At 44.7% G+C, this 15,871-nt stretch overlaps 1 protein-coding gene across 1 annotated transcript in view; it reads right to left on the bottom strand.

Moving 5' to 3' along the window:
- Positions 1-15,871, bottom strand: part of BOP1 (BOP1 ribosomal biogenesis factor) — a 69,215-nt gene that overhangs the window by 30,796 nt on the left and 22,548 nt on the right. The window contains 1 exon segment of the mRNA XM_027857633.1: positions 10,373-10,468. Coding sequence (XP_027713434.1) covers positions 10,373-10,468 — 96 coding nt within the window.

Raw genomic sequence — 15,871 nt, 5'->3', positions numbered from 1 at the left:
GGTTGGGAACAAGAGGTTACAAAAGGTATGCAGAGAGTTTGGATGCTTTAAAGAGCTCAGAGGCAGAATTGCATTCAGGAAATAAGGTGACCCTTACCCCAACATTCCCGAAGCTGCAAACAGCCCTTCAAATATGCCAACTGGTCAAAGCAAAGTTTCTTTGCTGTCCAGAATCCAACCTATGCTATTAGCAACCCATGGTCCAACCTCAGAGGGAAATCTACTGCTCCCCTCTGCTTCTCAAATGATTGGGGTGGGGGGAGGGTGTCTTTTTAATCAACCATTCTGAATCAGAAAATTCCTTGCTTTACCTATGAACTCCACTACAATACCCAAATACCCTCCCCCCCCCCCCCCCCCCCCCCCCCCACCCTCAACAAGGCACAGTAGGCTTTAATCATATGTCCCATTTTCTCTCCCCTGAGAAACTTCTCTCTCCCTGGCTGGAAGCAAAGGAAGAACCGGATGAAAGAAACAGCTTTAAAATACAAAGCAACCCTCAACAGCACACAGAATGACAGGTGGTTGGCTGGTCCAACAGACAAGGCAGAGCTGTCCTTCACCACCCCCCCCAAAAGAAAACATACATATGCACCTGCATCCCACCCCTCTCCCCAAGAGTCCAGCATACAAGGACTTGGGCAACTGTGAGCACACACACCCACTCTCTCGATTTATTGCTGCTGCCTTTAAAAGAGGCAGACAGTTCTTCCATATCAAAATGGCTTGGCTGAGTAAAAGAAGACCCCAACACGCTGAGCAGAAACGATGCCTGCTGGGAGAAACCTTCAGCCTCTTTTAGTAGAGATGAGAATAGAAAATACTTGCCAACTTTGATTATTCTAAGCAATTTAAAATGCTCATCATCCTTGGATCCCCACTAATCCTTAGGGTTAGTGATCACCATTAACTCTCTGGTTTGAGTCAGTCAAAAAACATTTATTAAGCTCCTACTACATTACATGCCAGGCACTGGGGATACAAAAAGAGGCAAAAGACACTTGCTCTCAAAGAGCTCACAACATAATCGGGGAGACAACACGCAAACAACTAGGTACAAACAAGCTATCTTTAGGATAAATTGGAAATAATTAAACGGCAGGCACTAGGTTTAAGAAGAGCTGGGAGAGGCTTCTTGCAGCAGGTGGGATTTTATCTGGAACTTGAAGAAGGAAAGGAAGCCAGAAGGTGAAGAGGGTGAGCATTCCAGGTATGGGGACAGCCAGAGAAAAGGCCCAGAAGCAAAATGGAATGTCTTATCTAAGGAACAGCAATGATTGGATTGAAAAGGACTAGGGTTGCCTCATCTATCCACATGTACATTCATTCATATTCCCATTCGGCAGGAGAATGCTCCTAGAAGAGCCTAATTCCCATATGAGGAGAGTAAAAGCAATCAATTCCCATCAATTCTAGTGCCTTCACAGATCAAATGTCTTCAAAAGCTGTGTGATTTTGTTTGTTAGAGTGATCTCTTCATTGATTCCAATCACAACCTCTCCATCTGGTGAGGAGTCTTGCCACATTTAGGTTAATCCTAAAACAAGAGATAGAGTTCTATGCTGGGGCCATACCTGAAGTCTTTCCAGTGTAGCAGGACCTGCCACAACTGGCAGAGAGCCTCCAAGAACCCAGGGTCACCCTCTATGATGAGGCATTTGGGAAGAACTTTAGAAATGGTATAGTTCAACTAGCCTGGGCCAAAGGAAATCTCACTTTCCTAATGGAGAAGAAATAAAAAATGCTAAAGCAAAGGGGAAAGGAGTTTATCAAGGACTCGGTCTCCTCACTTTAAGTGCTGTCCTGGCCTGTGGGGAAGGGGTCAAATGCAGCTGGAAGATCCAAACTCTTTTACCTCTAGTGACAAGGTATGAATGTGAAAGGATTTAGGGGTGGGAAGCCATTATAAGGATAGGATGTGGGTGATTTTCAAGATGCAAACAGGAGTCAGAAGTGCTTCAGCGCTGATCACAAACAGAATGGGGAGGGGCCCTGGAACTCAGGAAACCTGAGCAGTGAGAGCTCCCCCTGCCAGAACAGCAGAGACTATTCTGAGTGCAACTGGGGGTTGGGGGAATGGGGGGGCTTCAGGAGCAGGAGAAGGCCGCCAACACTGTAGGCAGCTGCTAGTTCGGTAGCCGGGAGAAGCCATTAACGGTGTTTGGCTAGAGAGCAGAAGGGATCGTAGTTCCTGGACACACATATCAGCCTGGGTTTCATCCCTGTGGGATCTCGAGTTACAATGGAGTTTTGGGGGTGGGGGGAGTTGGGGAGCATGTCCAAAGACATAGGCCCCCATTCCTTCCAAAGAGCCCAGCCTCAGGCCAAGTTCAGGCCAGGCAGCACTCTCTTCTCCCACCAAACCAGTCTCACTGATCCACCCCGCCCCCGGCCATCAGACCATGTTTTTTTTCCACAGAAGAGGAAAAGGTGGGTATTTCTCAGCACAGAAAGAACTCTAGTCCCAATATCATCCCTTCATGCGGTGGATATTGGGAAGTGGGGTCTCTCTACACAGACACCGTCCTTCCCCTTAGTCTGGCCACACTTTCTGTTAAAGTTCACAGTGTCAGCCTGCAGAACTCTGGTGACCCCAAAAGCACTTCTGAGAAAAATAAGGCTTTGTAGAGATGTATTAAGAAGCAACAACAGCAACAACAAAGTCTGGGATAGTGGACAGATGGTAACGCAGAGTCCAAGAGTTTGCAAGGAGGGCAAGAAGGGAGAAGCAGGGGAAGGACAGGACACTCTGTGCCTCAGTTTCCCCTATCTTGAAAAGTAAAAGAATAATCCTTATTGCTAATGCAGCTGCCTTTCCTTCCTTCCTCTTCTCCCCTAGCCCACCTCCCTGGGGGTCTGGGCAGCTGAATGAGATCATGTCTGTGAAAAATGCTACAGCTTTGTGGGGAGAAGTGTGAGGTGGACATAAAGAGACAGGGAGGTGAACAGCTGGTCACTGCTACCCAGAAACTCCAGCCTTCATTGGTTTTTAGGCAAAAAGACCAGGAGACAGAAAAGGAAAGCAAGAGATAAGGATCAGATGGCAGTTCTAAAACCAGGGTACAGACAGATCATCAGGAGGGGCGAATTATTCCAGCCCCCTCATCTATAATCAAAAGAATGATTACCAAATACCAAACTCCCTCTTGGTCTTACCTGTTCTAGAATGAAAACAATGGTAATGCGGGGGAGGGGGGGAATAGAGGTGCCCACACTTTCGTTGTTCATGTACCCTCATTATTAGAGAGTCAACTCTTAAAGTCATAACAGTATCTGCTTCTAAGAAAGCCAAAAATCTACTGGGAGGGGGGGTGAGGGGGAGGAGGAGAAGGCAATGAGGTTTCCAAATTGAGGAAAAGGTCAGCTCTGGCCTCCTAAAGGCAAAGAGTTTTGGATGGGAGACCCACACAATTTAATAATGGCTAGAGTTTCCATTCTTCAACTCAGAAAGGCAGTGGGTCCCCTCTATTTCCCTCCCCCCTAGTGAGGGGAAGGAGATGAGTTCCTACTGATGTCATTTCTTCCAGAATAACACACACGCCACCCCAGCCTTCCCCAGCCCCACTGCCAGGGCTCTGGGTATGCTGTGGGCCAGCCAGAGAGCCAGCAACACCTCCCTGCTAATGGCTTCCTTTTGCTTTGGGGCCCTATCACCACACCCCACCTCTCACCCTTTAGGACCCCACAGACACAGCTGGAAGGTTACAGAGTAGGGGGAAGGGAAGGGGAGATAGGTTAGAAGGAGAAGCTAAGGGGCCTGGAATAGTAGTGTGGCCGCTCCCCTCCCTCAGTGCCAGCAGCCATCCCAAGGCCAATCTGTTTTTCCATGCAATTGTGCCAGCCCGGTCTAGTGGGGAAAGAGCCAGCTCGGCTGGCTAGCTCAATTGCTATAGGAGGGGATTTTGGCAGAGAGAGAGGCTCAATGCCAGGGATACAGCAAGAAAAAAGGGGTCTGTGAAGCTAAGCTATCTCTTCAGAGCTGTTCTGACACACAAATCTTACCCATCCCCACCACTCCTCAGACTGAGAAACGCATCCCAACATACACGTACAAAGTATTTGTCCCAAGTGAATATGCCAGGCCCATACAGAGGCTGTGTCCCCATGTATCACACACAAGGTAGACATTCACACTGAATGAGGGACTCATACCTCTGAAAAGAGAGGGCAAGTCCACATACTTGAACACACATGCACACTGGGCAAAAGGAAACTTTCCATTCTGGCCCCAAAACTTGGCAAAGAAAGTGCTGCTGATCTGGGCAGACTGTTTAGACCATCCTTCTCAGACTGCAAAAGTTCTCTTCCCTCCTAGCCCCAAACTAGGCATTCTGTATAGGGTAACACCCTCCTTACCATCCCCCAAACACTCAGGACTGAAGTTCATCCTTGGCAAGGAAGCAACTCTTTTCACTGGGACATGACAGAGGAGAAGTCCTAGGGATAAGTGAGAGATGGAGCAACTGAAGAATTATTTATTCACTTTCTTGCCCTACTCCAAAGCTCCAGGGAGACTCAGAAGGGTTTTGCATCCAACAAAATATTATACCTCCTGCCTTCCAGGAGCCCACCAGAGTCCAATAATTCCGTGAGAGGTCCTCTACACATTCTCCCTTAGACAGCTCTAAGGAGTCAGCAGGACAGAGTGTATATCTACATGTGAAGGTAAAACACCTGATTTCAAATCTCAGCTCTGCCACTTCCTGTAAGTGTGATGTTGGGCAAATTACTTCTCTCTAGGACTCAGAATTGCTTCACCTATGAATTAGAAAGTGAGCTAGATGTGTTTTGAGATCCATCCTTCTATAAAACCCTATGGGATAAGTCAAAAAATGACACATTCATCTCTTGTCTCTCCAATCAGATTCAAAGTTCCTTGTGGGCAAAGATCTCACAGACACATACGCAGACAGACAGAAAGACAGACACAGACACAGACACAGACACAGACACAGACACACACACACACACACTCTCCAACTAAAATGAGATTCAGGAACCATGTGTCTTCCACTCACTCATGTAAGAGATGTTTGGGTAGATAACGAGATTTAGAATTTAAAGGAATTTTAAAGGTTATCTAGATCAACACCAATCAATTTAAAGATAAGGAAAGAAGCTGGGAGGCACTGTATCATGACCATCGGTCACATGAATAACGCTGGGATTCAAATCACAACTTTGGACCCCCAAACCACTGGGTTTGACCTCACTGACTATCTCAATCTCTCTAATTGCCTCTCCCTGCATCCTCTCCTCTCCAAAACTCCCAGGAAGAACTGCCCATAGCTCCAGTAAAGAGTCAACTCAGAGTAGCAAAGACATACACACAGCCCCTGGAGATAGGTGGGTGGCTCATCTGGAAACACCACATTCTGGAAGGACCACTCTCTAACTCCTGACTGCTTAGCTCCTGAAAGCTGAGCTCTGACGCCCCCTCTATCCTTCGGTCAGCTGTGTGGCCACAGGAGGTGGGAGGTACAGTGGGAGGGAGGCAGTGCTGGAAGGAGCAGGCAGCACTGTGAGGTGCACTCAGCACACTGTCATTCATTAGCATGGACATATGGAATAGTCATCGTGGGAGGAAGCAGACCCAGGCAGCCCCCAACCTGTTTCCTCCCAGTGAGGCCATGCTGCACCACCACACAGCTCCCCCCACCCCCCAGTGGGCAAGGGGATCAGACAGTAGGGCTCAAAGGGGGAAAGAAGGGGGACAGACAAGGAAAGAGGGACTGCCTAGGGACAGAGCTGGGACTCTCATACCCCTGACCACATTCTAATGCAACTTCCACCCACCTTCTCACCTCCACATTCTATTTGCTATCATCATTGATTTTGCAAAATACAAAATATAAAAAAGTAGCCGACAGGATGTGGCTGCTGACAGCCAGAGCCCTTGGGGTAGGGGGAGGTAAAGAGCCGCACCACTGAGCTCGTTCCCTCCCTCACCCGAAGCGCGCCCGGCTGCTCCCGGCCAGGAAACCAATTTATTTTGTTTTGTCTCTGTTCTCTGAAGGCACAGCAGAGACCGGATCGGGCTGACAGCCAAGGCTCGTGCAGTCGGCTGCCAAGTGAACAGGAGGACAAGCAACGAGGGGAGGAAACAGAGTTTGGAGAGGTGGGGGTGGAGATGGAGACTCCTCCTCTTACCCTCCATATCCCAGGGGAGGAGAAAGATTAGGAATTGTCAGAGAAGGGCTTCCTGACTCAGTCAGTGACCTGATACTCTATCAGTCAGTCCGAGGAAGAAAGAAACAGCCACTTACTGGGGCCACAATGCAGGTCATTTTGCTCTAAGAGCATCAGATTGGAAGAAAAGTGATTGCTGATAAGATGTAAATCTTAGACCTTGGAGGCAGGAAAAATAGATCAAGTCCCTCCTTAGGGAAAGAGTCCAAATATATAAGGACTACAAATCCCAACATGCAGTGCAGCCTGGACAGCACCCTGACTTAAAAGGGAAGTACTTTTCATCTCTTGGGCAGGGCCCACAGTACTACCAATTAGCCATGGGAAGGAAGGGAAACTCGGGGAGCTCTTATTTGTGCAGCTGTGGATTAGGATTCTGGCAAAGGCAGACAATATATGAATATGATGGCACCTTTCCTCCCTAAGATTTCACTCAGCAACAACCCCCTAGAGAATTCTTAACCAATAAGAGACAGAGGCAATCACAAAAGATATAACAGATACTTGTGATTACATGAGATTGAAAAAAATTTTAGACAAATAAAATCAATACAGTGAGGGAAAGCATCAAGTGGGAAAAAAATCTTAACATCAAATGTCTATGATAAGCATCTGGTATCCAAGATATGTGGTGAATTAACATAAATATTTGAGACAACCATTCCTCAATGGATAAATGGTCAAAGAATATAAACAGAGTTCTCAAAATAATTAAAAATTATTAATAACCATAAAAAGGACTGCTCCAAATCACTAAGAATAAAAAAAAAGTATAAACCAAAATAACTCTGAGGTTTCATCTTTTCACACCCAGAAAACTGGGTATGATGTCAAAATATGAAGGAGTTGCAGAAAGACAGACACACTATAATATACTATTGGTGGAGCTGTCAATTGGCCCAACCATTCTGAAAAGTGGTTTGGAACTGTGCTAAGAAAGTGACCAGAACATCCATATGCTTTAACCCAAAGATCTTGCTACTAGCCACATATCCCAAGGAAGTCAAAGACAGAGAAGACTCATATACACTAAAACACTGATCTCTGAACTTTCTGTAGGAGAAAAAAAAACTAGAAAAAAAAAGCAGATGTCCATTGGGCATGAACGTAATAGATTATCACTATACCGTAAGAAACAACTGACAATGAATCTGGAGAAAGGTGGGAAGATATATGAATTGAAGAGTAAAATAAACAGGACTAGGAAAATAATATACATGTAACTACAACAATGCAAATGAAAAGAGGAGGGAAAATAAAGTCAGCACTATTTAACTGTCATGACCAAACTTGTCCTTGGAGGGGAATTAAGCAGCTGTCCTCCCACCCCTGCCCCAAAGAGGTGGGGGGCTATGGATGCGGAATATTGCACAGACTCTCAGACTCAGCTGATGGTTGGTTAATTTGACCAAACTTTTTTTTCCTCATTCTTTTTTCATCCTTTCTATGAAGGATGGCTCACTGAGTAGTGGCAGAGGGGAGGGATAAATTTGGAAATGAAGGTGATAGAAACACAAGAGGTATTAATCAAACAGTACTTTAAAAAGGAAAAAAAGAAACAATTCTCCAAGTGAGTAGTACGTAGGCAACTGAAGACTGCCTCCTCAATTCAACCCACCCTTAGGAGGGGAAAAAGTCCTCCTCTTTCCAACACTTCCAAGTCCCTGATGTCCCCAGCCCCACAGTTTACTCTCCAAGGCTATCTGTGTGACAGAGCTGGGGATATTTCCTTTGGGAACATCAGACTATCCTGAGATCTTCGTGGGAGTGGGAAAGATCCTCACCTGGGGCAAAGAGGAGACAGTGCTCAATAAAGGAAGGGGATGAAATCCAGATAACACTGATCATTCCCATCATTCCTGACTGCCTACAGTAATTACTCCATTAAACAGCTTATCACGTGATCCTACATAATCTTGTAGTGTTCTTTAAGAATTGTTTTCAGTTCATGTCTTGCCTCCCTGACCCAAAGATTCTAAATTCCTCAGAAAGCAGGACAGTTCAGTGAAAAGAATTCTGTATTTAGAGTCAGAGGACCTGAGTTCAAATCCTGCCTCTGCAACTGCCCTACCTGGGTGATCCTGGACAAGTCATTTACCATCCCTGGGCTTCCTCATCTATAAAATGAGAGGGTTAGGCTAGCTGGCCGATGAGGTCTAAATCTATGACCCTTTGAGGAAACATGTCATATATTTTCTTGTACTTTTGCAGAACCTAACACCTACTCTGTACATACAGTAAGAGGCAAATAAATACCCACTGAACCCACAGAGAACGTCTGGAAAGGAGACCAGGCAGATCAGAAACATAGCTACAAACCAAGATGCAGACATCAGTCCCTACCAGAAAAATTCCTAGAGGCTCTTGTCTTGAGACAGAGGAAAGAGGGAAAAGGTGGATTTATAAAGATGGTGGGGAACAAGGATCTGGAAATAGAAAAAGCTCATGGAAGCTACTGATGTCAGCAGGTCCTAAATGAGCCTCCCCCGCTGGGGTGCTGAAGCTGGATCGGCCGTGTAGGAGAAACCCTGAGAGTCTTTCATGCAAAAGCCTTTGGATGGCCTGTGGTTCCCCCACCCCCAGGCATGTCTGAGACATTACACAAGTGCACATTTTCTGTCCTCATATGTTTCCCTAGCTCCCAAAGCTTTATTCCAGACCCAGGGGCAGGAGACCCTAAGCCAGAATGCTTCTTCAGGCATAACCCCTATCCCCACCAATGACACTTCCCACGCCAGCACTAGCTTCCCATGGTTAGTAGAAGATGATCTCCTAGGAAGTTAGCCCACTACCTTGCTGGTTGGGTTCCAGGACTCTGTACTTCAATGCCAATCTTCTAGAAATACCAAGAAGATAAAACAGTTCTGATCTGATTCTCATCCCTACAGTCTGAATAATATTGTCTAGTATCTTGAAAGCATCAGCTAATCCACCCCTTCACAAACGTTCAATAAAAGGCATCCAGAAATCCCTGAAGCCTTTTGTAGATATGGTTGGCCTGGGAGAAGGCGGCTTCTGTTATAGGCCAACACAGCTCCAAAGAAGGGATCCCCTACAGTGCTTGATCATTAGTGGAGAAGCATCACCAGAAAAGTCACAAGTGATCCATGGAGCAGAGTTCACATTTCTGTGTACTGAAGACAGAAGAAAAAAGCCCTGGCCATCACCACCCTAATTCCATTAGAGCTCTTAGGTGGGTTCTACAGTTTACAAGCTGCTTTGCATCTGTAATCTCATGAGCCTAATAACCAACCCCAACATCAGCATAGGAAAGATTCTGATCCTTATTTTACAAATGAGGAAACTAAAGGCCAATAGCAAGTAGTTCAGTCAGTGGCACAGTAAGGACCAGGATCAGGTCTCCCAGATCTTCCTTCTCCAAGGTTCTCTGGTCCTTTGCACTCCACCAAAAAGTTAGTCCCCGTCTGTTGAGGGCCTTCACTGACATGTGTAAGTCTACTCAGACAAACTATGAATTCCTTGGGGGAAGAGACTGGGTTTCATACTTCTTCTTTTCTCTCACATGTACACAGGACATAAATACTCAGGACATGTAAACTCAATAAATAGTTATCTATTAAATTGTCTTGTTCAACTGCTTTATGTTTGTCAGTCTTAACTCTCCCAACTAGATTATCCATGAACATCTTGAGAGCAAGGCTGTATCTTCTGCTTCCTTTGAAATAACCACAGAATTATAAAGTGCAGGACACAGAACAGGCCCCAGCTCATTCTTTAACTTGCCAGGGGTATGGATACAAGATGGGATGAAGTCCTTGGACCGTTCTCCACTTCCTCTCACATAAAGATGCACCAGTCCCACCACAAAGCTGTCATCCGCATAGTTCAATTTGCCTTTATAGCAGTGGAGGAAAACACATAACTGGTGGCATACAAGCCATTACCACTCGTAGGAACTGCCAAGCCAGCTTTGGCTGGCTGGGGGTGGGCAGAGCTGCTTTCAGAAATAAGACCCTATGCAACATAAGGGATCAAACTATACATACAACAAAATACGGCACAGACCATAAGCAAATCAACCAAAACACAGGACAAGAACCAATCAACCAATTGGGAAGGAGGGAGCAAGAAGACTCACATTACAGCTGTTCTGGCACTGGTGAGTCACCTCCAACTCCACCTAGAGCTCCTATCTTACGCCAACAGGTTGATGGAACCCTACCTCCTCATCAGAGCTGTCCTCCGCATATTCATCTTCTTTCTTTGGTTCTTGGCTCTGGCTACCGGCTTCCTTTGTGTTCTGCCTGGTGGTAGCAGCCTAAGGACAAACAGGAATAGATTAGTTCACCATGAAGGAACATCTGAAACTCACATGCAGTGTCATCAAATGATCATTAACAAATCCCTGCAAAAATCATGCCCGCAAGGACATCCCCTTGCACTTGGGCATGACCAAGTAACCACAATCTCCTACTATGTGATATTCCCCACAACCACTTCCCAGGCAAAAAGATCCATGGGATAATTTTTAACATAGGAAGACATGGTTCCCAGCTGATACTGACACTCAGGTTTCTGGGGCCCTTCTTCCCAACTCTATCCCAAAATCTTTAGCCCAGTCAATACTGCTGGAGTTCCCTAGGACAGGTAGTCTACAGCTTCAAAGAGGAAGGGACAGCTAAGAGCCTCCGGCATGCTGGGGAAGGGAAACGTCTCCCCACTACCAAGCCTCACTGTGGCCCGGGCTTTTCTCCACAAAGAGCTTTTGCAGTTAGTTTTACTAGTGCCTCTGCTGCCCTAGCCAGGTACTGTGCTAGATGTCTGAGAGAAGTAAAAATTAAACAGCATCTGACCCCAAGGAGCTTCTATTATATCAGGGGAGACAATATGTACATAAAATACAAGACAAATAGAAGGTAAAAAAATGCTTTTTGGTGGGGAAAGCACTGGTAGCTAGGAGGCTAAGAAAAGCTATATGTAGAAGGTGGTAACTGAGCAGTTTAAAGGAAACAATGGATTCTAAGGGATGGAAGCATATCAGGAGTACATTCCAGGCCTGGAGACAGGAGTGTGAGGGACAGCAAGGTCAGTTTGGCTGAACTTTAGAGTATGTAAAGGTTGGAAAGGTAGTTTGGGGCCAGGGTGTGAAGAACTTCAAAAAATAAATACAAAATCCATCAGTTTACTGAATAAAAGAGTGATGGGGTCAGACTTGCACTTCAGGAAAATCACTTTGGCGGCTGTGTGGAGAATGAATTGGAGAGGGGTAAGGAGGCCAATTAAGAGGCTACTGCAACAGTTCAGGAGAGAAGCAATGAGGACTTGCATCAGGGTGGTGGCTGTGTAAGTAGAAAGCAGACAGAAGCAAGAGACGTTGTGAAGATGCAAACAACAAGATTTGAGTCCTTTCCCATTACCTAATAGCTTCTTCGGGAACAAGAAGATAACCCCGAACTGCTGAACTGCAAAATGAGATGGTGTGGGGCTCAGGGCTGGTTAAGTAACAAAGCAGTTCAACTAAGGGCTTCAAAAATCCTGCACCCCCCCCCTCCCCCACACTCCAGTAACTTAAAAAACGGCTGTAGGGATGCCGCTCCAATGGCCCCCACACATCCACCCTACTCTGGGCTCAGACCCAGGAGGGGAAACTGCGGCCCCAAGAAGGGGGAGGAGGTGGGAACAGGGTTGGGGGGAGCTGTTGGAAAACAACAAGAAAGGAGAGAACCACTAAGATACCAAAGCCAACACTGAGCTGCTTACATATCACAAAGCAAGAAAGTAGCATTACTTCCACCATCACTCTTTGTAACTCTTATGTTTTCGGGAAAACTTGGCTCTACTTAATCCTTGCAGGGGTCACCAATTCACTGATGGGAAGGAAGAGTTGGTGCCCACAACATCTGTGTTGTGGGGGCAACAAGGACACAGAGAATGCTATTGGCCTTTACTGAGGGGCAATCTTCAAGGAAAGCTTTCTGTTTTACCCACTCTCCCAAGTGGCCTGAATTTATCCGTAAGACTGGGGGGTCTAGAGAACTCCCTTCTCCATCAAGATCTGACTACAGACAATTTCACTGTGGGGCAGGAAATTCTGAGGTCAGCAGGTTTTGGTTACCTTTACAACAGAGATAGGTAGCAATATCCCAGGCAAAGAGAATTGGGGGCTGGAACTGACACCCCTTCGCCATCTACCACACCCTGTCTAGTCTACGCCAACAGCCACCACAGCAGGTCAGTGAGTGGGCGCAACACAGCATTCGGATCTTGCCCTGGAAAACAAATTCTCCCATCTCCTCACCCCCTCCTCCACTAGGGAGGCACAGACCAGATTGAGTTTACTAGAGGAACTAGGGAATGATTGGAAAAACAGCCCCCATCACTGATCCCCCTGAGGGAAGTAAACTTCTTGCTGTGTATGGATCACCTTTTGCTCTCTTTAGCCAATGACTATGTGCCCCCTCCCAAACCAAAGTAGAGCAACGCACCTTATATCCCTGCTGCAAAAACAAAAGACTTGATAAAAAACAAAATCTTTTTTTTTTAATAAAGAAAAATGAGAGAGAAGTTTTTTTTTTTCCAGGCAAGAAACAGGGTGGAATTCAGTTTCCACATCTCCCTTCCATTTCTCCCTTCCATCTGCTCCCGCCCTGTGTGCACAGGAACCTCCCAACTAAAAGTGGGTCAGAACTGGCTTGGGTAGCACCTCAAATCAAAAAGGCTGAGGAACTGATCAGACATATTCCCTGTCCAGGTAGTTCTACTCTCGAAGTGACCTTCTGATGTCCATGGGCACAAGGAAGGACACCCTCAGGGTCCTTCCTATCTCTACTATCACATCTTAATGGTAAGTCACATATACCACTGTGAGTTAAACCTCAGTTATACCAATATGGAGTGGTTCCAGGTCCAAAAAGAGGTCAATCAATCCAATCATGTTGTGCTAGAAAAAAAATTTAACCCAGAGGACAATCATAACATTGAATTCATGGGGACCACGGCTACAATATTCTAAGGAAACTATGCTGGGCCAGAACCTGGATGTCATTCCTGGCTCTAAAATAAGACATTTCTTCTCCCCCAAATCTCAGTTTTCCTATAGGTATTTGCCTCGGTTTTATACTTCTCAGAATATTTAAGGTCTGGCAATCCAATTAACAGATTCATTCAGCACTTTAATGTAAACTTCTTAAAGCTTACGATTTATTCATTACATTAAGGCCTGTCTGATCAAAGGTGTTACTGAGTGGGCATATTTGATAAGCCTGGCTTAAAAGTAGAAAAAGACTCAAATACAAAACTACATAAGAAATTCACATAACTAGCATTCATTTGAAAGCCAGGAAGAATCTCTACAAAAGAATGCAAATAAGAAGACAATATGGGTACCATATTTGAGGAAAGATATAAGCAAGCCTAAGAAGATCAAGAAACGCTCTAGTATCTTTGTCAAGAAAAGCCCAAATGGGATCATGAAGAATCAGACGTGACTGAAAAACAACTAACAACAACAAAGAGTGTTCAAAAAAGGGTGAGCGGGATGTTAAGCTGGACTCAAGAATTACTAACTGAGGATGAATATAAAAGAGTAGCACAATATGGTAAGAATTCTATCAGAATCACTAAAGCCCAGAATGAGATGATGCTAGTAGTGAACACTAAGGACAATGAAAAGAAGTTTCTAAGCTATGTTGGGGGCAAAGGAAGGATCAGAGAAGGAGAAGGATTGCTAAACAGGAGACTAGAATAATGGCAAGAGATGACAGTGAAAAGGATAATCTATTTAAAAGAATGATCTTTGGGAAAGCTAGGTGATGCAGTGGATAGAGCCCTGGCCCTGGATTCAGGAGGACCTGAGTTCAAATCCAGCCTCAGACACATAACACTTACTAGCTGTGTGACCCTGGGCAAGTCACTTAACCCCACTGCCTAGCCAAAAAAAAAAAAAAAATGATCTTTGTACTAGAAAAGATAAAACAAAAATGGTCAAGAGGGAGCAGAATCCCCCTCCTCTTAAACAAGTGAAAAGGAAGTATATAGTTGCTCTCAGTGAGTTCAAGTCACCAGGCTCAAATAAACTACATCCTACAGGACTACAAGAAGTGACAGACGTGATTGCTAAGGGGTTGTCAGTAATCTTTGACAGATTCAAAGTCTCTGAGCTTAAGAGTTTCCTATATCCATATACCAAGCACCCACAGCACGCAGCAGAAGGAAGGAATTGTAACTCCTTTCGATACTCATGAGAAGTACTGAGTTTCTCCCTGTCCAGAATAAGCATGAGAGTCAGGCTAACACAGAAAAGACAATAAAGCTGCAGACTGTGCAGTGTCCACCAGAGGGCAGCAGGCCATTCTAAAAGCTGACCAATGAAGACATCAGTTAGCTGGTAATACTTAAGGGCTGATTCTCAGGTTCTCTTCTTGGTGAGTTCATAGTACTTTTTGTCTATATTTCTCATCTGGTTATCAATCATATTTTTTTTGTAATATCCTCCATGTTGCTGCCTTGTGCTATTATTTATCTTTTTGCACATTTATTGTTTCCCTAACTAGACTGTAAAAAGGGCAGAGGCAGGATCTTATATCATTTTGTATCATCCACTGTACCTGGTACCAGGCCTTGAATACAGAAAGTGTCAGTGTTAGAAATGGGCATCTCACAAACAACCCCTTAACAGCTTCAACTATACACTGAACTACCCTGGTTGTCATTCCTTCCTGTCTCTCCAACTGCCTCTACCCTGGCATGCCTCTAATTAAATCTCCCCAAAAGAACAAAGGTATCTTCAAGCCTAGAAATGAGGAAGCCAAGAGGATTAGAGAACTTTATATCACTATCACCACTAAAGATCCAAAATGGCTGACTTGAGTCCTGAGCTCTGCACCCTGTATCTTGTGTCAATGCCCCCCACACATCTACCTTACTTTGGGCTCAGAAGTGGTGGCAAAGGCAAGCTAAAACAAAACCAATGCAGCTAAAATTAGAAGGGAAGCAAGTAACTGGTAAAAAAAAAAAGAAAAAAAAAAACAAAAAACCTTTGCAGCAAGTTTCTCTGATAATGGTCTCATTTCCAAACCATAAAAGGACCTGACTCAAATTTTTAAGAATATGAGTCTTTCTCCAATTGACAAATGGTCAAAGGATATGAAGAGGCAGTTTAAAAAGAAAGAAATCCAAGCTATCAATAGTCATATGAAAAACTACTTTTAATCACTATTAATTAGAGAAATGCAAATTAATACAACTCTAAAGTTCTATTTCATATCCATCAATTGGCAAAAATACTAGAGGGGCTTTGGGAAAATAGACACACTAATGCACTATTGGTGGAGGGGTGAATTCATCCAAATGGCTGAAAAACAATTTGGAATTCATGCCCCAAAAGTCACTAAACCGTGCATTACCTTTGATAAAGCAATACCACTATTGGGCCTATATCCTAAAGAGATCAAAAAGTAGGGAAAAAGACTTGTATGTAGAAAAAATATTCATAGCAGCTTTTTATACTGCAAAGAAATGAGGGGGTACCCACTGACTGGGGAACAGCTGAACAAAATATAATATATGAATGTGATGGAATACTACTGATCTATTTAAAAAAAACTACAAAAGTGATGGTTTCAGGGAAGCCTGGGAAGACCCCTATAACCTGATGCAGAGTGAAATGAGCAGAAACAAGAGAACAAGTTATCAATAAAAAACAAGACACTTTGAAAGACTT

This window comes from Vombatus ursinus, unplaced genomic scaffold, assembly GCF_900497805.2.
Source record: "Vombatus ursinus unplaced genomic scaffold, bare-nosed wombat genome assembly UNPS02012319.1, whole genome shotgun sequence".
NCBI classification, from domain to species: domain Eukaryota; kingdom Metazoa; phylum Chordata; class Mammalia; order Diprotodontia; family Vombatidae; genus Vombatus; species Vombatus ursinus.
The sequence above is the reverse complement of the archived record's forward strand: the minus strand, read 5'-3'. Positions and strand labels throughout refer to the sequence as shown.